The 21,544-nt window shown below is 40.5% G+C and overlaps 1 protein-coding gene across 4 annotated transcripts in view; it reads right to left on the reverse strand.

Moving 5' to 3' along the window:
- Positions 1-21,544, reverse strand: part of UBN2 (ubinuclein 2) — a 690,706-nt gene that overhangs the window by 200,428 nt on the left and 468,734 nt on the right. For all 4 annotated transcript variants that reach the window (XM_073592702.1, XM_073592701.1, XM_073592700.1 and 1 more), the window contains 2 exons: positions 9,825-9,968; positions 9,677-9,727 (listed from right to left, as the gene is read on the reverse strand). In XM_073592702.1, the coding sequence (XP_073448803.1) occupies positions 9,677-9,727; positions 9,825-9,968 (195 nt within the window). The remainder of the gene's footprint in view (positions 1-9,676; positions 9,728-9,824; positions 9,969-21,544) is intronic.

The raw sequence follows: 21,544 nt of genomic DNA on the forward strand, positions 1-21,544 counted from the left end.
GGAGAAGCAACAGAATGTATTTTTTTTTACAACTTTTACAACTTTTTGTAATTTTTTTTTTGTCATTATTCAATCACTTGGGACAAAAAAAATTAATATTCAATGAGCTCAACATGCTTCTCAGCAATTTCCTTGGGGTGTCTACTTTCCAAAATGGGGTCATTTGGGGGGGTTTTGTACTGCCCTGCCATTTTAGCACCCCAAGAAATGACATAGGCAGTCATAAACTAAAAGCTGTGTAAATTCCAGAAAATGTACCCTAGCTTGTAGCCGCTATAACTTTTGCGCAAACCAATAAATATACACTTATTGACATTTTTTTTACCAAAGACATGTGGCCGAATACATTTTGGCCTAAATGTATGACTAAAATTGAGTTTATTGGATTTTTTTTATAACAAAATGTAGAAAATATTATTTTTTTCAAAATTTTCGGTTTATAGCGCAAAAAAAAAAAAAAAACGGCAGAGGTGATCAAATACCATCAAAAGAAAGCTCTATTTGTGGGAAGAAAAGGACGCAAATTTCGTTTGGGTACAGCATTGCATGACCGCGCAATTAGCAGTTAAAGCGACGCAGTGCCAAATTGTAAAAAGTGCTCTGGTCAGGAAGGGGGTAAATCCTTCCGGGGCTGAAGTGGTTAAATGGTTAAACTGAGAGCTTCTACACACAGAGTTCAGTTCATTCATAAGTGTAAACATTGTATCTCTTCAGGTTCTTTTTATCAGATTTGGCAGGCTGCCCAGAGGAGGAGAGAAGTGCTTCACAGAAGATTTCAGGCAACTTGTATTGACTTCTATTACAGAAGTCATTTGCATGTCGCGCTGAAGTTATATCAGCCTTTTTTATTAGCACAATCGGCCGTTGCCGATTAAGTAAAAAACACCAAATATCGGCTGGCCGATATATCGGTCGACCTCTATTTATGAACAGGGCATTTTTTGCTATTCAGCACTGTGCTACTTTAACCGGCAATTACTGGGTCATGCAACACTGTACCCAAATGAAATTATATGCCATATTTATCGGCGTATAACACGCACTTTTTTCCCCTTAAAATCAGGGGAAAATCGCAGGTGCATGTTATACGCCGATCCCCTGCGATCCTGAGCTTCAAAATCGCCGACCGCGATTTGAAAATGGCGCCGCCGGCGCCGAAATACACAGAGCCGGTCCTCGGCTCTTCTCGGCCACTTTCGGCTTCACTCGAGCGCCGCCCGAACCTAGCCGTGTGTACTCGGCTAGGTTCGGATAGCTCCGCTCACAGTCACGCCCATCCCGGGCGGGACTACGAGTGGAGCCGAAAGGGAACGAGAGCCGCCGAGAAGAGCCGAGGACCGGCTCTGTGTATTTCGGCGCCAGCGGCGCCATTTTCAAATCGCGGTCGGTGATTTTGAAGCTCGGGATCGCAGGGGAGCGGCGCCATTTTCAAACTGCGAGCGGCAAGGCTGCACTGGGGCAAAGCTGCACTGGGACAAGGCTGCAATGGACACTGGGGAAGGCTGCACTAACAAGGCTGCAATGGACACTGGGGAAGGCTGCACTGACAAGGCTGCACTGGGGCAAGTCTGCAATGGGGCAAGGCTGCACTGGGATAAGGCTGCACTGGGATAAGGCTGCACTGGGATAAGGCTGCACTGGGATAAGGCTGCACTGGGATAAGGCTGCACTGGGATAAGGCTGCACTGGGATAAGGCTGCAATGGACACTGGGGAAGGCTGCACTCACAAGGCTGCACTGACATGGCTGCACTGGGGCAAGGGTGCACTGAGAAGGCTGCAATGATGGGCATTTAAATGTAAGTTTTTTTCCCTTAAACTTCCCTCCTAAACTGCGTGTTATACGCCGATAAATACGGTATTTTTTTTTTTTTTTTGACCCTTCACTGGTTGTCCTTGAATGTTCAGGGCATGAATTCCCCCCAAAACAGATCAAGGTTTTTAAATACCTGCAGCTGGCATCACCCTGGTACCGTTTTTTTCTAGAGCCGACAGTTGGCATTCTTATGACAATCGATGTGGCTAAGCAGCCACGCATTATGACAAGCAGTGGGAGGGGATGTTCCCAAACCCCAGTCCCCCCTCCAGCCACCTTCCACGGCTCACCCAGGCTCACTGGGAAGCTCGAGTGACCAGCCGGTATATCCGCCGGCTGGCTGGAGACACAAACAATGCCGTAGTTGGCTTTGATCAGGTCTCCGATCTAGTAACCCAGGAACAGATGTCATGACATCACTGAAGCCTTAAAGGTTCCAGATTTTAAAAAATGACAGTATTCAAAACAGCCAAACTTGGCGTTTTGAATGCTTTTAAGTGCAAAAGGAGGGATCTGGGGTCTTATAGACCCCAGATCCCTCCATAAAGAGTACCTGCCACTATTACTATCACAAGGGATGTTTACAGTGCTTAAAACTTTTTTTTTTAATGGACGGTGTAAAAAAAAAAAAAAAGAATTAAAGCGCCCCATCACTCCGTGGTCATGTGCAGAAGCTAACGCATACGCAAGTCATGCCCGCAAATGTGAACAGGGTTCAAACGACTTGTGTGAGGTATTGCTGCGATTGTTCGAGCGAGGGCAATAATTCTAGCACTAGACATTCTCTGTAATGCTAAACTGGCAACTGTTAAAATTTTTTAAAGCGTCACCTATGGAGATAAGTACTGTCGTTTGTTGCCATTCCACGAGCGTGCGCAATTTTAAAGGTATCCATTTACTCAGTGTAACATCATCTTTTACATTATACACAAAAATTGGGCTAATGTTCCTTATTTGTTATTTTTTATTCATAAAAGTGTATTTCTTAAAAAAAAAAAAAAAAAATTTACATTTGGAGGACCATTGTGCAAATGCAGTGTGACAAAATATTGCAACGATCGCCATTTTATTCTCTAGGGTCTCTGAAAAAAAATGTTTGGGGGTTCTAAAAAAATTTCTAGGAAAAATACTGATTTTAACTTGTAAGCAACAAGTGTTAGAAAAAGGCTTAGGCATGAAGGGGTTAATAAGAGACATTGCAAATTGTTTGAAGTTGTCATTTTTTGTCACTTTTTTGGAAAACAAAGAAATTAAATATAATTTAGTTTGTTTTTTCCATATTTTTTTTTTTTAAACATACTGTCACCACTGCAGTACAGCGCCATCATATGGCTGGTGTTGTGGTGATCGGGGATACTGATTGGTGAGATTTTGTAAAAAGAAAAAGAAAAAAAAATTATATATAATGTATAAAATGTGTAAAATGTATATACTGTATATCATACTCTCATCAGAGTAGTTCAGTGTCACAATAGGGACACTGTACTACTCTGGGGGGGGGGGGGCTGAGGGGCTGATGACCAGGGATTTTTTTTTTTCTAACACCGATTGCTTGTTACAGTGATGATCAGTGCAGTGTTACAGCAATCCTTTTATCTGTCATGAATGGCTTTCATTCATGACTCATTGTTTACTATTGTGATGCTGCAATTCACAGCAATTAATCCAATCCAAACCAATCAGATCACACACAGTAGTAAACAATGTCATCATTGCACAGTGACCACATGATCTTCGGGGCTCTCAGTGGCCTGATACTTAGCACCACAATCCGCTGTGTATGGTGAACACAGCTCGTTGCTGCGCACCATGATGTGCGGGTACATCATGGTGCTGGGGGAGCTGTCCACCAGCAGTAAATATAGTACCGGCGGTCGGCAAGTGGCTGAAAGAACAGTATTTTTTTTTTTTTTTTTTTAAATGAGTGTGGTGGGTTAACCCTGTGAATTTTGTTTTATTGAAGGGAGGATCAACAAAGATTGGCGCACAGTTTTTATATCCACAAAATCAGCACTATATGCAGCATATTAACAAGTGTTTCATAGTGGTTGTTAAAGAACAGGTTCACATCTTTTTGCAGGTAAAAAAAAAAAAAGTATTTATTTATTTGGAACCTGTAAAGCGTTGCACCCGCGATCATCAGATTGCGGGTGCAATCTCAGGCTACTGGAGACTGTCAGTGTAGCTGTCTGCCCGTACATCGTACAGGCAGGCAAGTAACTGAACAACAGGAAGTATCAATAAACTACCAAGAGCACTCATCAGCGCCTTGGTAGTTCAATGATGACTACAAGCCGTCAGTTGCAATGGCTGATGGTAGCTGTAGTTCTCCCTTCACAGAATTCTGTAAATGAGTGATGCAGCCAGGTGGGCCAAGCCCCGCACAGCCACATTTTTTTTTAAATTGTGACTGTGGGTGCAGGGAGCATAGTAAAGAAAAGAATGCGTGTGTATTAAAGTGAGGCAGCAGCATGTTAGCAAAACAAATTTATGAGGGAAATCAGGCAGCTATGTGAAAGTTAATGCCCTGCAGAAGACTGTTTATAAAGTTGTGCTTATTTGAGACATCAGCGAGGCAGCAGTTGATCTATGATGGTTATTATAATAACGTGTTATGTTAATACACATGAACATTGTCAGGACTATTGGGGTTAAAAAGAATGAATTCCTAAGGCCTATGCATATTATATATTTTTAATATATATTTTATGAACAATTCAGAAGCTATCTTTGTGCTGTTTCTTAAGAAGTTAAATTGAGTTCATACTGGTGGAGAGAGATTTTTCTTAAAGCGGAGTTGCACCCAAAAATGGAACTTCCGCTTTAAATGATGGTGACGCCCTGACATGCCACATTTGGCATGTCATTTTTTTTTGGGGGGGGGGAGCAGGTACCCTTCCTCCTCTGGCTCTGCGGCGCCGGAAGTTCACCTCATCCCCTTCCTCCCTGTAATCTTCTGGAACACGTCACAGGTCCCAAAAGATTGCCCGGCTATTCACAGTGTGCAGCGCGGCTCGAGCATGCGCAGTGCGCGCCTGGCTGTGAAGCCACAGCCGGGCACCCACAGTTAGAATGCTGGCGCTGTGGAGAGGAAGGGGAGAGGAGCGAGGCTTCGTGGACCTGCATCGCTGGACAGGTAAGTGTCTGATTAATAAAAGTCAACAGCTACACTTTTTGTAACGGCTGACTTTTAAATGGGTGGAAATCCGCTTTAAGAGACTGGAAGGCCCCATGCACATTATCCCAAATTGTTAATTAGGAGCCTCACACACTTAGGTAAGGGCCATGGGCTAATGTGTATTGTAAGAAGGCTGATGTTTATGTTAGAAAAGAAAAAGTTAATTCCAAGGGTTCGAATAACACTGGATAGAAACACATTTTTTTTTCTCTTTCTTTGACTGAGGGATAGAGAAAGAGACATATTAACAAATTGCGTTTTTGAAATGATCTATATTAATTACTGCAAGTATACAAATTAGCAATAGTTCTCATTATCTTATGTCATTATATTGGAGAGATTATATACTAATTGAGTGAATCATTTACATATATCTTTGTTTTAGGTATTTTAATAATACTTTTTATATATTCATAATATATTGTTTGGATATATTCATAGAAATATATTGGTATATCTTTATTTATAAGGATAGTATGTTTATAACATTATGAATATTTTTAAATGAATGGGAATTCTAGGTGCGAAACTGTGTATATAATGGTTATTGTAGGTCCAGCCACAAACATCTAATTCTCCAGAGACGTGAGGGGGAACTTAATTATGTGGATTGGACATTTTAAAAACCATATATCTGAGTTCCCGCCGCAAAGTCTGACATATAAGAGAGCTCCAGATATTTTATAGTTTTCTGTTACGCCTAAGTTAAAGGTTGAATGGAAATTGATTTTTGACAAGTTAAAATAACTTTCAATATAATTTTTTATCCTATACTGCCCCTACTGAAAACTATGTGTAAGGACACTAAAATTCCTCTATAGGTTTTGGGCAGGAAATGACATGTGTTTGACGTCACTCATGACTTGAAAGGCATTTCCACACCCATTCCTGGGGGACTATAGATTGGATACACATGACAGTGGGAGGAAGGAAATCTTGAGAGCTGGAGACGGAAACAGCGAGAGAGCAGGAGGAAAACAGAACGAAAAATGTAGGAATTGTAGAGATCTCCTTTGGGGATGCTCAGCTGATATCTCTCAAAAAAAAAAAAAAAAAAAAGTTTCTTAGATCTCCAGTAAAGTATTAATTTTCCGTTTTATCTTTTGGTATTGATTTAGCATATACATTACTAAACCTTTTAAACTTTGTGACATAGCATTTGAGTTGTGTTATTTCTACCTGTAGCATGACATATTTTTATTCCAATTATAAGAGAAATACACATTTTTGTATAGCTCCACAAAACCTAATTCCAAAGTCTGTATCAATGGTTAGTTTAACCACTTGCCAACAGGGCACTTACACCCACTTCCTGTCCAAGCCATTTTTCAGCTTTCAGCGCTGTCGCACTTTGAATGACAATTGCACAGTCATGCTACACTGTACCCAAACACATTTTTTATCATTTTCTTCACAAAAATAGAGCTTTCTTTTGGTGGTATTTAATCACTGCTGGGTTTTTTTATTTTTTACAAAAAAAAAGACCCACAATGTTGAAAAAAACATTTTTTTTTAGTTTGTCAGTAAATTTTGTAACCATGTAATTTTTCTCCTTCACTGATGGGCACTGATGAGCAGCACTGATGGGCACTGTTAGGTGGCAATGGTGGGCACTGATAGGCAGCACGGATAGGCGGTACTGATGGGCATCGATCGACAGCAGTGAAGGCAGCACTGATAGCCAGCTCGGCATCGCTAATAGGCACTGATTGGTGGCACTTGTGGGCACTGATTGGTGACACAGTTGGCACTATATTGAAATCAGGGCACTAATGATCAGTGCCCTGATTACATGTGTAGATGTCCCAGATCGGCTTTCCTCGCCACACACTGTCAACTGTGAGGCGAGGAGCGCCGATTACCGGCATCTCCGTATTTAAATGTGACTGGCTGTGATTGGACACAGCCGATCACATGGTTAAAGAGCCGCGGATGGGGCTCTTTACAGAGATCGGGGTCACGATGTGTCCTAGCAACATGGCGCGGCCAAAATTGGCGCGTGAGAGCAGCTGTTCTGCGACGCTGTGATATGACGTCGTCCCAGAACGAGAGCCACACCGCCCCGCAGTTATTTGATGGTTGGGGGGGTGTCAACGATTTAAACATAAAATGCATCAGAGAATTATCTTTACCGTAAATAAGTCTTGATTAAATTATCAAGCTCTGTGCACAGTATAACATTTTGTCCGGGCATTTTTAAAGTGTAAGCTTGAAGGTCTATTTGTTTGAGAAGAAATCACGTGTTAAAATCAACACCTAGTTTGTTTCCATAATGTGTAAAGCCACGGAAAGCTATTTACTAAGCCGTCACAAAGTGTTGAGACATATTATTTTGTAACAAGAGCTTGTGGTAAAATTTCTCATCATATGTATCACCAATTATATTTGATATTATTTTGCACTGAATTTCTAGTGAATAAATATACAGTGGGGACGGAAAGTATTCCGTCTTGCACTGAGGAGAGGCTTCCGTCGGGCCACTCTACCATAAAGCCCCGACTGGTGGAGGGCTGCAGTGATGGTTGACTTTCTACAACTTTCTCCCATCTCCCGACTGCATCTCTGGAGCTCAGCCACAGTGATCTTTGGGCTCTTATTTACCTCTCTCACCAAGGCTCTTCTCCCCCAATAGCTCAGTTTGGCCAGATGACCAGCTGTAGGAAGGGTTCTGGTCGTCCCAAACGTCTTCCATTTAAGGATTATGGAGGCCACTGTGCTCTTAGGAACTTTAAGTGCATCAGAAATTTTTGTGTAACCTTGGCCAGATCTGTGCCTTGCCACAATTCTGTCTTTGAGCTCTCCAGGCAGTTCCTTTGATCTCATGATTCTCATTTGCTCTGACATGCACTGTGAGCTGTAAGGTCTTATATACACAGGTGTGTGGCTTTCCTAATCAAGTCCAAGCAGTATAATCAAACACAGCTGGACTCAAATGAAGGTGTAGAACCATCTCAAGGATGATCAGAAGAAATGGACAGCACCTGAGTTAAATATATGAGTGTCACAGCAAAGGGTCTGAATACTTAGGACCATGTGAAATTTCAGTTTTTCTTTTTTAATAAATCTGCAAAAATGTCAACAATTCTGTGTTTTTCTGTCAATATGGGATGCTGTGTGTACATTAACGAGGGAAAAAAATGAACTTAAATGATTTTAGCAAATGTCTGCAATATAACAAAGAGTGAAAAATTTAAAGGGGGTCTGAATACTTTGCGTCCCCACTGTATATATATTAGCACATCGCTGTATTAATTTTTGTCTTCAAACTAGCATGAATAAACTAATTTGAATTATTTGGTTGATTTGTGGAAAGACGTGAAAATCTCCTCAACCATAGATTTTTGCATACTTCCATAAATATAATATTGTTAATATTTCAGTATAAACATTTGACAACATGTATCATGGTAATATACATGAATATTAGAGCTGCATGATTAATCATTAAAAAAACATGATCTCGATTCAACCCCCCTCACGATACTAATCCGGCATCTCCACGATTCATGTAACAAGTGCAGAGCCATTCTCTGCTCAGAGCTGAGGCCAGCAAAGTTTATCACAACATTGCTCAGCGCTGAGAGGAAAAAAATAAACATTGCATCATTTGGTTCTTTCAGATCAAAGGGATGAACTTCGGGCTGCAAATGAGGTCAGTTTAACCACTTAAAGACTAAGCCTTTTTCTAACACTTGTTGCTTACAAGTTAACCCCTTGCCGATCAGCACACAATGGTTACGTCCCCTTTAAATCGCATCATAGTGGGTGGGCGCGCATCCACTGCGTACTTCGTGAGCGTGCCCACTCTTTGATCGTGTCACAGAGCGGCAGAACGGGGAGATGCCTATGTAAACAGGGCATTTCTCTGTTCTGCCTAGCAACACGACAGAGATCTACTGCTCCCTGTCATTGTGTCGCCCTGCCAGTGTAATTTACACAGTAATCAGTGCATTTTTATAGCACTGATCGCTGCGTAAATGACAATGGTTCCAAAATAGTGTCAAAAGTGTCCGATGTGTCCACCATAATGTCGCAGTCACAAAAAAAATCGCAGATCGCCGCCATTACTAATAAAACAAAATTAATAATAAAAATGCCATAAATTTATCCCCTATTTTGTAGATGCTATAACTTTTGCGCAAACCAATCAATATACGCTTATTGCGTTTTTGTTACCAAAAATATGTAGAAGCATACATATCGGGCTAAACTGAGAAATAATTTTTTTTTTTATATATTTTTTCGAGATATTTATTATAGTAAAAAGTAAAAAAAATAGTTTTTTTTCCAAAACTGTCGCTCTTTTTTTATTTAAAGCGCAAAAAATAAAATCCACAGAAGTTTTCAAATACCACCAAAAGAAAGCTCTATTTGTGGGAAAAAAAGGACATCAATTTTGTTTGGGTGTAACGTCGCATGACCGCGCAATTGTCTGTTAAAACGATGCAGTGCCGTATCGCAAAAAGTGCTCTAGTCAGGAAGGGGGTAAATCCTTCCGGGGCTGAAGTGGTTAAAAACAGTATTTTTTGCTAGACAATTACTTAGAACCCCCAAACAGTTAGCCCAATAATAAAGTTAGCCCAATATTTTTGCATAATGTGAAAGAGGAGGTTTGTGATCTGTATTCCCTTTAATGAAAACAAGGCACACTATTCACAAGAAGTTAGAATGGTATGTACTCACGGAGCTGATGTGAGGTGATTATGCACACTGCGGCTTTCCTTAAACAACATTCTATGAAGATAATAAGGAGTTAAAAAAAAATTACTAACTTTCATTACAGAATAAAAATACTGTGAATTTGTCTGCGCCATAGCACAGATGGTGTTACCTGGATTGCATCCAGCCTTTAGGCCATAAAGGTTTTACTTCTGTTTCCATGAAGTTTTTTAGATAATCTTCTGCTGACTGACTTTTACTGGGCTCAAGTTCATAGCATCCCAGTTTAATCTTCACTAGGTTACAAAGGAGGGTCCTATATAAAATGAGTAATACAGTGAGACAAGACCTCATTTTAAATATCAGTTAAAGGAGAAGTTCATGTATATATAAAATAAATAATTGCACACTGTTTGCAAATAAAAAAATGTGTATTTATTATTCTTTTTTTCTTTTACTAGGAACCTTGAAAGCATTGCAACCGCGATCAGCAGATCGCGTGTGCAATGCAGGACTCCTGCAAACTGTGTAAGCCGTCTGCTCATACCTCGTACAAGCAGGCGGTTACACAATGACAGGAAGGCACAACTACCTACCTAGAGCGCTCAATAGTGCCCTGGTAATTCATTGAGAACTACAAGCTTTTGTGGCTAATAGGTAATTGTAGTTCTCTCAGTCACAGAACTCTGTCAATGAATGACGCAGTTGGGTCAGTGGAGCAGCGTTTTTCTTTAAATTGTGACAGCAAGTTTGGAAGAAGGATCCCCAGCTTGCTGTCACTAGAGGCAGTGGGTCGGGGAGAGGCTGCAGCTGTGGAAACATGTTACATATTCCACCCTAAAAATGGTGGAGCATGTAACATGTTCCCAAAGGTGAACTTATCCTTTAAGTTAGCATAGCAGTTGGAAAAAATGCTAATATAAATATAGTTTATATTCTTTAACCCTTTTTCTGTCAATATACTAAATGAAATTATTAAAGTCCAACACCAGGAAAACTAAGTCCTACCTTGCAGTGGGGCTATGCTTAAACTGCTCGTTTAAGTCTAGGGGATAGGAAAAGTACTTTCACTTTCACTTCCCAACCCTCTACCCCCATGCTCCACCAGTGGACTGCTCCTCGGCATCTTCACATCCAATACATCAGTCTTATGCTGTTAGAGGGCATTAGATCACTGAAGTGTAGGGGAAAAGAGGCTGCAGGGACTTTTTAGTTTTCTTGGAGTTTTTCAAGAGCTTAAAAATTAAAAAAAAAATAAATAAATAAAACGGTTTTCATTATAAAACATATTTTGCACACAGGGACATCAATGGGTCTTTGTGCTTCTCTATGCAATGCAGGCAGTGCACGGCTGGTTGGAGCTGCCTGCAGGGTGTGGGTGCTGTACAGATCTTTCTGAAAAAGTAAGCTTTGGTAACACCTACATGTGATGCTGAGCCTTGATGATTGAAAGAACTGAAATTCAATAAAAGAAAAGAGTTAACCAGGGACAATAGGGCTGGGAGGAAAGCTGTAGATCAGGGATATGCAATTAGTGGACTGCCAGCTGTTGCAGAACTACAAGTCCCATGAGGCATAGCAAGACTCTGACAGCCACAAGCATGACACCCAGAGGCACAGGAATGATGGGACTTGTAGTTTTGCAACAGCTGGAGGTCCACTAATTGCATATCCCTGCTGTAGATGATTCTGGATGTCCCCCAGCTAGGAAATGAGTCAAGCTCTCTTTGACTAAGGCTGACCGTATATTACGCAATTTTCTTTCAACCATGGGCCGCTGAGTCATTAAAGTTCTTCTGGTAAAATTTAATGAACATGTAAACCAGCCCTTGACCAAAAAATTAGGAAACAAGAAGCTGGCTGACTGCTACAGGGGCCTTCAGGAATACAAAACAGACAGCCGAGAAGGGGGCAAAGCTGAAAGATAAACTCCAATAGCACATAACATATCCATACAATGGGGGGAAATATCCTTCAGATATTTAGGCACAGGGCAGAGATAGGATAAGTTGAAAGGAAGAAAAGAGAACTTGGGCCTCTTAAACTAGTCCTTGTGTAGTGAAGAAAGGGTTTGTTACTAGTCAAGGCTGCCAACTGATCCCACAAAGTCACCAGAGTATTCACTACAAAGGCCCGAGGGTTTTTGGTCCAGGTGACAAATCTGTTCAGTTTGTTGTTGAACCTGACCCAAGCCAGAATCAAATTAGCTTCTTATTGAGCTGCAAGATGTAATTCCTTGATGGTTGATGTAAGCTGAGGAATCCAGCAATGAAAAAACAGTCGGTCAAATTACCCTGAGCTTCAGAATATTGATGAGTTATGGAGTTTCTACTGAAGACAAAATTCCCCGTACAAACAGGGTCTCCAAGACACCGGTCAAGCCTGACAGGCTAGCATCTGTCATGACCATTTTCCAGACTATTAGGAAGGAGGACTTCTGGGATTTCATCTGCCACACCAGGAGGGCCTTCTCTTGCTGGTCAGGTGTGTGGAACAATCTATATACTGGGCGTGCTTGTCCCACGCTGCCAGAATGCTTATTTGCAATGGTCTGGAGTGAAAACGGGCATGAAGGAGGCCACCATGAGGCCCAGAACCCTCATGAAAAAGCTAATGGCTGGGTGGCTCCTGGACCAAAGCATTCAAACATGGTAGTGGCAAGACTGGAGTTTGTTGGGGGGAAGCGTCATATCTTGTATTAGGCCCAAGTGAAGTTACAACCAGTGCTGATATCTTGAGATTACGGATCCTTTCCAATCTCTACACAGTCAGCACTAGCCGACTGTTCTCTCAGCAGGTCAATGGGGATATCCTGAGAGTGAAACAGAGGAAGAACAGGGGGTTAGGCACCTTGGTGAAGACCTGAGGTGTAGTGGATGGGCAGCAATTTGGTAACATTGTGTGCTTACAACAAAACGTAGGTAGCATCGATGTGCTAGAAAGACTAGGATGATCAAGTAAGCATCCTTGATGTCCTCAGAGATCAGAAAATCTTTAGAGTGATGCGAAACAATGAATGGCTGGCTGGATTCCACAAGGAATTACCTGGCAAAGTGTATGCGCTAGCCATCAACACAATAGCATAGGGCGACAGACCAGAGCAAAGTGAAAAGTGTGGCGTGCATTCAGCCCCCAAGTCAATACTTTGTAGAACCACCTTTCACTGTAATTACACCTGCAAGTCTTTTTAGGTATGTCTCTACCAGCTTTGCACATCGAGAGTGACATTTTTGCCCATTCTTCTTTACAAAATAGCTCAAGCTCTGTCAGACTGGATGGAGCACGTCTGTGAACAGCAATTTTCCTTGTCAAAAGAAGTTTATTGAGTATACAATGTTATAAAGATACATAAAGTAAGTTTACAAGGATCTATAAAGTAAGCTCATTGTTTTACAGTAGGGTTTATATAGGTAAATATCATGAAATTTCAAATATTAAACATTGGGTTCACGTAAACCTAAATTAAAGATATATATCATTTCCTTAGTTACTTTTGTAGGTATTTAAATGATTTATACCTACTATACATATTGTTTACAAGTAGAGTGTATATAGGTCAAATAAATTCTGATAATGAGCTTTAATCGTAAGGTGGAGAAAAGGAAAGAGAAAGAAGAAAAAGGGTTGAAAGGTAGAGGTATGGTCCACAAGGTTGTCCCGCTCGTCAGTTTATTATTCTTTTTAGTTCTCTTTGAAGCCTTAGAATGGGTGTCTCTGTAAGTCATTTAATCTGTTACCATGGCAACAGGACAGAGTCATTGAAGTTTGACAGGAACTGTTGTTTTATCCAAGGATGCCAAAGTTTTTCAAATTTTGGAATTTGATTTTGATCGATGGCTACCATCTTAGCATGGGACATTGTATTATTCATTCTGTGAATTGTTTCTGCTAGTACTAATGTAGGAGATTTCCATGCCTTGGCCACTGTTTGTTTTGCAGCCGTTATTAGTTGGATCATAAGTTTGAATTGAGAGAGTGTTAACCATTCCGGTTTTAGATTAAGTAAAGTTAAATATGGATCTGGTTGTATTATTTTTTTAAATATTTTAGATGTAATCACGAAGACTTCCTTCCAGAAGGTTTGGATTACTGGGCACGTCCACCATATGTGTAAATATGTGCCTATTTCCGGGCATCCTCGAAAACAAAGAGCTGAGGTATTAGGTGAATATTTTGCCACTCTAGCGGGTACAAGGTACCAGCGAGTTAGGACTTTATAATTTGTCTCCAGTGCTAAGATATTGGGTGAAGATGACTTAGATGTGAGCCATATGTTAGACCAGTCTGTGTCTTCTAAAGTTCGTCCCAGGTCCTCCTCCCACCTCTGAACGTAAGAGGGTCTATTAAGATTTGCTACTCCATATAATTGATTATAAAGTGATGAAATTGTACCTTTAGCAAATGGATCTTTTGTACAGATTGATTCAAAAATGGATAATTGGGATAATGGTGTATCCCCCTTTAGGAATGGTGTATAGAAATTTTTGATTTGGAGATATCTAAATATCTCAGAGTTTGGTAGATCATATTTTTCTTTAAGCGATGGGAATGAAAGGAATGATTTAGATGCTATGAAGTCATTTAGTGTCTGAATGCCTGATGTTGTCCAAGCTTTAAAAGAATTTGGGTAGATCCATGCCGGATAAAAGGCCGGATTTCTGATAAAAGAAAGGAGAGGATTGTGTGGAGATTGTAACTGATATTTGGTTTTTAGTTTATCCCAGAGAGATAAGAAGTGTTTAGTTATGGGATTATGAATTTTAAAGCGGTCTTTAGGATCAAGCCATAATAAATTTGATATTAATAGAGGGTCATTTTCTGAAGCCTCTATAAATACCCATAATGGGATTTCCTGTTTTGCATGGTATTTGGACAGACTGGCCAAATGTGCTGCTCTGTAGTAGTTAGTAAAATTAGGGTATCCCAGGCCTCCTTTATTTTTGGGAAGATGTAGTGTGTGTATAGGTATACGTGGTTTAGAAGAGCCCCATATAAACGAAGTTGCTCTTTTTTGTACTATTCTCAAAAAATAGGAAGGAATTGGAATAGGGAGGACTCTGAATAGATAAAGCAATTTGGGTAGAATAGTCATTTTGATTGCATTAATCTTCCCTATCCAGGATAAAGGAAGTTGCGACCATTGTTTTATTAGATTTGTGATCTGTCTTAATACAGGAGGATAATTGGTTGAGAATAAGTCAGAATGAGATGCTGTTAAATGAATTCCAAGATATGGGATTGATTTTTCTGCCCATGTGAATGGGAGTGCAGCCCTAGCCGGGATCAATTCCATGTTTGTGAGTGAAATATTAAGCACTAGGCATTTCTTAGGATTAATCATAAGGCCAGATAGGGCTGCAAATCCATCAAGAGCTGGTATTAAGTTAGGACCAGAGACCTGTGGTGATGATAGAAAAAGTAATATATCGTCTGCAAATATACATAATTTGTGTGTAATACCTCCTACTTCAATGCCAGTTATAGTTTGGTTTGTTCTGATGTATTGGGCCATGGGTTCGAGTATAAGGGCAAATAATAAGGGAGATAATGGGCAACCCTGTCGGGTACCTCTTTCGATATTAAAGGCTTCAGATTTGTATCCAGCATATTTTATATAGGCTTTGGGTTTATTATATAATGCTTTGATCCATGTTAAAAAGTGGGGTCCAAAACCCCATTTTTGTAATGAATATTGCATATATTGCCAGGATACTGTGTCAAATGCCCTCTTAATATCGAGAGATAGAAAACAAAGGGATTTTCCGTTTTTTAGCAATATGTGCCAATAACACTGCCCTGCGTATATTATCGCCTGCCTGTCTATTTGGCATGAAGCCTACTTGATCTCTATGTATTAATTTTCCTATAATGCTATTGAGGCGTTTTGCTATTATTTTTGCTAATAATTTAATATCGAGGTTTAACAGAGAGATAGGCCGATGATTCACACAGGAAGTATCATCAGAAAGGGGTTTTGGGATCATACAAACAATTGCCATTAGTGTTTCTTGCCGAAAAGAATGTCCATCTAGAAGTTTGTTAAAAGTTTCAGTGAGAATGGGAGAGAGTATTTCTGAGAATGTTTTATAGTATAAAGCCGAGTAGCCGTCTGGGCCTGGTCTTTTGTTAAGTTTTAGGTCTTTTATGGCGTTAGCAACTTCATCTATAGTTATAGGCTCATCCAAACTGGTTTTTTGATTCTGAGATAACTCAGGTAAGGTTATTTTTGAGAAGAAGGATTCAGCCTCTGTAGGATTAAATTCATTGTTTGTCTTGTATAGAGTTGCGAGATGTGAGTGAAATTTATGGACTATTTTAACTGGATTACAAGTGTAAACATTTTTTGATAATTTCAAACGTATTGGTTTGAAAGATTTGTTAGTTGAATTTAATGCCCGAGCCAAATATGTACCTGGTTTGTTTGTATTCATGTAGAAATTGTGTTTGGAGCGTTTGAGGGATTTATCAACTGACTCAGTGAGAAATAGATCGTATTCCAATCTAGATTTTTCCAGATGAGATTTTGTACTCTGGGATGGATTATCTTGAAATGATATGTAGGCTGCATTAAAATTGAGTTCTAGTTTTTTTGCTAGATTTTTGCGTTCCCGTTTAAATAGTGCCATTTGTCTTTGTATTGTACCACGCAAGACAGGCTTATGAGCTTCCCACAGTGTTATTGGGGAGATGTCTGTTTTATTAATTGATATGTATTCCTTTAAAGCTTGTTCAATGGCCATCTGATGTAGTGGGTGTTTGAGCATTATGTCCGGTAAGTACCACGTTGGGTCATGCGCTTTTGGTATGGCTGAGGCTATAGTAGTGTATACTGCATTATGGTCGTGAACAGCAATTTTCAAGTCTTGAGAGGTAAACGAGAAATCCTGGACAGCTGCACTCAAAAGTAATCTTCGATCTTTATTTAAATATGATCATAAAAATACATGCCACAGCATCACAAAGCAGGAAACTGACGCATTTCACACTGTAGTCAGTGCTTAATCATGAGCTATGATTAAGCACTGACTACAGTGTGAAACGCGACAGTTTCCTGCTTTGTGATGCTGTGGCATGTATTTTTATGATCATATTTAAATAAAGATCGAAGATTACTTTTGAGTGCAATTGTCCAGGATTTCTCTTTTACCTCTCAATTACCAGCATTGCCTGCACCTGTTATTTCCAGCATGGAGAAAATGTTTGTTCCTCACAGACCTCTTTCAGAGCGGTGATATTTTTCTCTCTCTGAATTTTCAAGTCTTGCCACAGATTAATTGGATTTAGGTCTGGACTTTGAGTGGGCCATTCTAACACATGAATATGCTTTGATCTAAACCAGCCCATTGTAGCTCTGGCTGTATGTTTAGGATCATTGTCTTGCTGGAAGGTGAACCTCTGCCCCAGTCTCAAGTCTTTTGCAGACTAACAGGTTTTCTTTTAAGATTGCCTTCCCATCAACTCTGACCAGCTTCCCTGTCCCTGCTGAACAAAAGCATCCTCACAACATGATCCTGCCACAACCATGTTTCACAGTGGGATTGGTGTGATCAGGATGATGTGCAGTGTTCGTTTTCCACCACATTTTGGTACCATCTGACCAGAGCACCTTCTTTCACATGTTTGCTGTGTCCTCTACATGGCTTCTTGCAAACTGCAAACAGGACTTCTTATGGCTTCCTTTCAACAATGGCTTTCTTCTTGCCAATCTTCCATAAAGGCCAGATTTGGGGCGTGCACGACTAATAGTTGTCCTGTGGACAGATTCTCCCACCTGAACTGTGGATCTCTGCAGCTCCTCCAGAGTTACCATGGGCCTCTTGGTTGCTTCTCTGATTAATGCTCTCCTTGCCCGGCCTGTCAGTTTAGGTGGACGGCCATGTCTTGGTAGGTTTGCAGTTGTACCATACGCTTTCCATTTTCAGATGATGGATTGAACAGTGCTCTGTGAGATGTTCAAAGCTTGGGATAGTTTTTTATAACCCAACCCTGCTTTAAATTTCTCCACAACTTTATCCCTAACCTGTCTGGTGTGTTCCTTAGCCTTCATGGTGATGTTTGTTCACTAAGGTTTTGTAACAAACCTATGAGGGTTTCACAGAATAGCTGTATTTATACAGAGCTTAAATTACATAGAGATGGACTCTATTTACTAATTAGGTGACATCTAACAGCAATTGGTTCCATTAGATTTTAGTCAGGGGTATCAGAGTAAAAGGGGGCTGAATACAAATGCACACCACACTTCAGATATTTATAAAAATAAAATTGAAAACCATTTATCATCATTTTCCTTCCACTTCAGGTCCAGGAGCCCAATGTTTCTTCATGGTTTCTATCCGTCTGTGACGGATGTCTACTGGGGTTGTCAGCTGAGTTAGGGGTACCCTGATTGACCTTTGTTGGGCTTGGACCTTGATCTTGGAGGCGTATGTGAAAAACACTGATGCAACTATACCAAACTCTCCCCAGATCGCACTGCTCTCTATTATTCCTGGCACTCTCAAACATATTAAGAAAGACATATTACAGCATTTTTAACAAAGGCCCGGGCAGTGGCATGCGCCACTGGAAATCAACGCAGGCTCCAATTCTTTTGGAATGGGTTTCTGAGATGGACCATATTGAGCGCATGGATACTCTCAATGCACGTGAACTAGGCACATATAACAATTATCACCAAACTTGGCTACCGGGAAGGTCTTTAGACTTTCTCAAGAGTTGAAAGATCTCCTTAAAGTACACTGAGGTGGAATAAATCACCTTCCTTAGTATTATAATATCCTCTTGGTGCTGTGTTGCCATTTTCTTCCTTTCCTATAGCTTTTAACCCTTTGTCCATTTTCTTTTAATTTTAACTGTCCCGCATAGACTGGCCTTGCAATTTACCCATACGTGCTCCTATGTGGAGACAGCTCTGTTCTCAGACCTTTAGATGTAGTAATTTTTGACTACACAGTAAGTGATGGGATTTTTTTTTTTTTTTTTTACTTGTTGTAATAGTGTTACAAGTTTGATTTCTTATTGATTTGCTCAGTATTCTATTTCCATGCTTTATCTTATTCATATGAAAATATGTAATAAATTCAGACTGAAAACAAAAAGACATTGCTGAGCAAAATGGGAGCAGTGAGGAGAACTGGTGCCTAGTGCCCATTTCTACTATAGGTGTCAGTATAACCCTGAGCTGCTGATCATCAAAGCTGTATCCCTCAACGGATGATAGAGAAATCAGGTCAGCACAGGTATAAGGAGTGCTCTCTGCTCCATTGAGCTTTGTATAGCAGTGAGGAAAGCCTGATCATGCGACATGTCAAAGTCACATAAGCAAGCTCTTTTTTTAAATTTTTTATTAAGCTCCACTGGCTTAAGAGTCCTGATGCTTGGAAAGTACAAGGCACATTTGTAAAGCATATTGTTGTTTTATAAATATACCGTGGACAATGTTAATTTTTTGTGTGCCATATACTGCTGGTTTTTAAATAAGCCCCTTTGTTTCACTTTGTTACTACAGCCTCACTTTTCTGAGTTGCCAAAAGTGGCACTTCCACTTTAAGGCCTCCTCCCTGGCTCCTGTTAGTGAAACTGAGCTTTTGGGGAGGAGGAGGGGAACAGATACCTGATTTTGACAGGTACCTGCTCCCACTTCCGTTCCGTCTAGGCGATCAGAAGTGGAAGTTCTCCCTCCCGAAGTCTTCTGGGACATATGACAGGTTCTAGAAGACTTCGGGACTAGTCACAGAGCGCGGCGCCACTCTACCATGCGCAGTGGGCACCCGGCTGTGAAGCCGCAAGCTGTCACAGCCGGATGCCCATAGCAGAGATGCCAGCGCCGCCGAGGACACGGGGAGAACACAGTGCAGGTGAGCACACCGCTGGACTGTGGGACAGGTGAGTGGCTGTTTATTAAAAGTCAGCAGCTACACTTTTTGTAGCTGCTGACTTTTAATAAACAAAAATATGACTGGAACTCCGCTTTAAACTGGGGTCCAGGTTAAAATGGATGTAAACCTGATTCATGAAATTTAACCTAGCCACTTACCAACCCAGCCAATTCTGACACTTCGCTCCTACATGTAAAAATCATAATTTTTTTGCTAGAAAATTACACAGAACCCCCAAACATTATATATGTTTTTTTAGCAGAGACCCTAGAGAATACAACGGCGGTCACATTGGAACTTTTTATCTCGCACAGTATTTGCGCAGCAATTTTTCAAATGCGTTTTTTTTGGAAAAAAAACAGTTTCATGCTTTAACCACTTGCCGACCGTCGCACGCCGATGTACGACCAAAGTTTGCCGGCGGATATCGTTGTTATGGCAGCAGCTAACTGCCATAACCCCGGTATCCACCGTTTTCGTGCGGCGGTCGGCTTTCAGACAAAAGTGGTCTCTGCGGTGGATTCGCAGCGAGATCACTTTTATCAGTGGCGGGAGGGGCCCCCTCCCGCCGCGATCTGGTGCCCTCCGCCACTTACCGGAGCCATCGGTAGCGGCGGAGGCGATCGCGTCTGTCTCCTTTGTGTGCCTGGAGAGTGAGGCTAAGATGGCGCCCACTCGTCTCCATGACACTGCTGGGCGGAAGCGACGTCAAAACGTCACTTCCGCCCATACGTCTTAAAGGCACATTTTTTTCAATGTAATTTTTTTAAATGACTTTTTTTTTTATTGCATTATAATGTAAATATGAGATCTGAGGTCTTTTTGACCCCAGATCTCATATTTAAGAGGTCCTGTCATGCTTTTTTCTATTACAAGGGATGTTTACATTCCTTGTAATAGGAATAAAAGTGACAATTTTTTTTTTAAACAGTGTAAAAATAAATAAAATCATGTAAAATAAATAATAAAAAAAGTTTAAAAAACCCCGTCCCGACGAGCTCGCGCGCAGAAGCGAACGCATACGTGAGTAGCGCCCGCATATGCAAACGGTGGTCAAACCACATATGTGAGGTATCGCCGTGACCGGTAGAGCGAGAGCACTAATTCTAGCCCTAGACCTCCTCTAACGCAAAACATGCAACCTGTAGAATTTTTTAAACGTCGCCTATGGAGATTTTTGAGGGTAAAAGTTTGACGCCATTCCGCGAGCGGGCGCAATTTTGAAGCGTGACATGTTGGGTATCAATTTACTCGGCGTAACATTATATTTCACAATATTAAAAAAAATTGGGCTAACTTTACTGTTGTCTTATTTTTTTATTCAAAAAAGTGAATTAAAAAAAAAAAAGTGCTCTTATAAGACCGCTGCGCAAATACGGTGCAAAAAAAGTATTGCACTGACTGCCATTTTATTCTCTAGGGTGTTAGAAAAAAAAATATATAATGTTTGGGGGTTCTAAGTAATTTTCTAGCAAAAAACCTGTTTAAAACATGTAAACACCTAAAATTCAAAACAAGGCTGGTCCTTAAGTGGTTAAAAAAAAAAACAAAAAACAGTAAAGTTAGCCCAATTTTTTTGCATAATGTGAAAGATGAAGTTACGCCGAGTAAATAGAAACCCAACATGTCACGCTTCAAAATTGCACACGCTCGTGGAATGGCGCCAAACTTCGGTACTTAAAAATCCCCATAGGCGATGCTTTAAAAATTTTTACTGGTTACATATTTTGAGTTACAGAGGAGGTCTAGGGCTAGAATTATTGCTCTCGCTCTAACATTCGCAGCGACACCTCACATGTGTGGTTTCAACACCATTTTCATATGTGGGCGGGATTTACGTATGCGTTCGCTCCTGCGTGCGAGCACACGGGGACAGGAGCACTTTAAAAAAAAAAAAATTTATTGTTAATTTTACTTAAAAAAATTTAATTTGACACTTAAAAAAAAAAAAAAAAATTTTGATTACTTTTATTCCTATTACAAGGGATGTAAACATCCCTTGTAATAGGAA

This window comes from Aquarana catesbeiana, linkage group LG07 (genome assembly GCF_042186555.1).
Source record: "Aquarana catesbeiana isolate 2022-GZ linkage group LG07, ASM4218655v1, whole genome shotgun sequence".
NCBI lineage: Eukaryota > Metazoa > Chordata > Amphibia > Anura > Ranidae > Aquarana > Aquarana catesbeiana.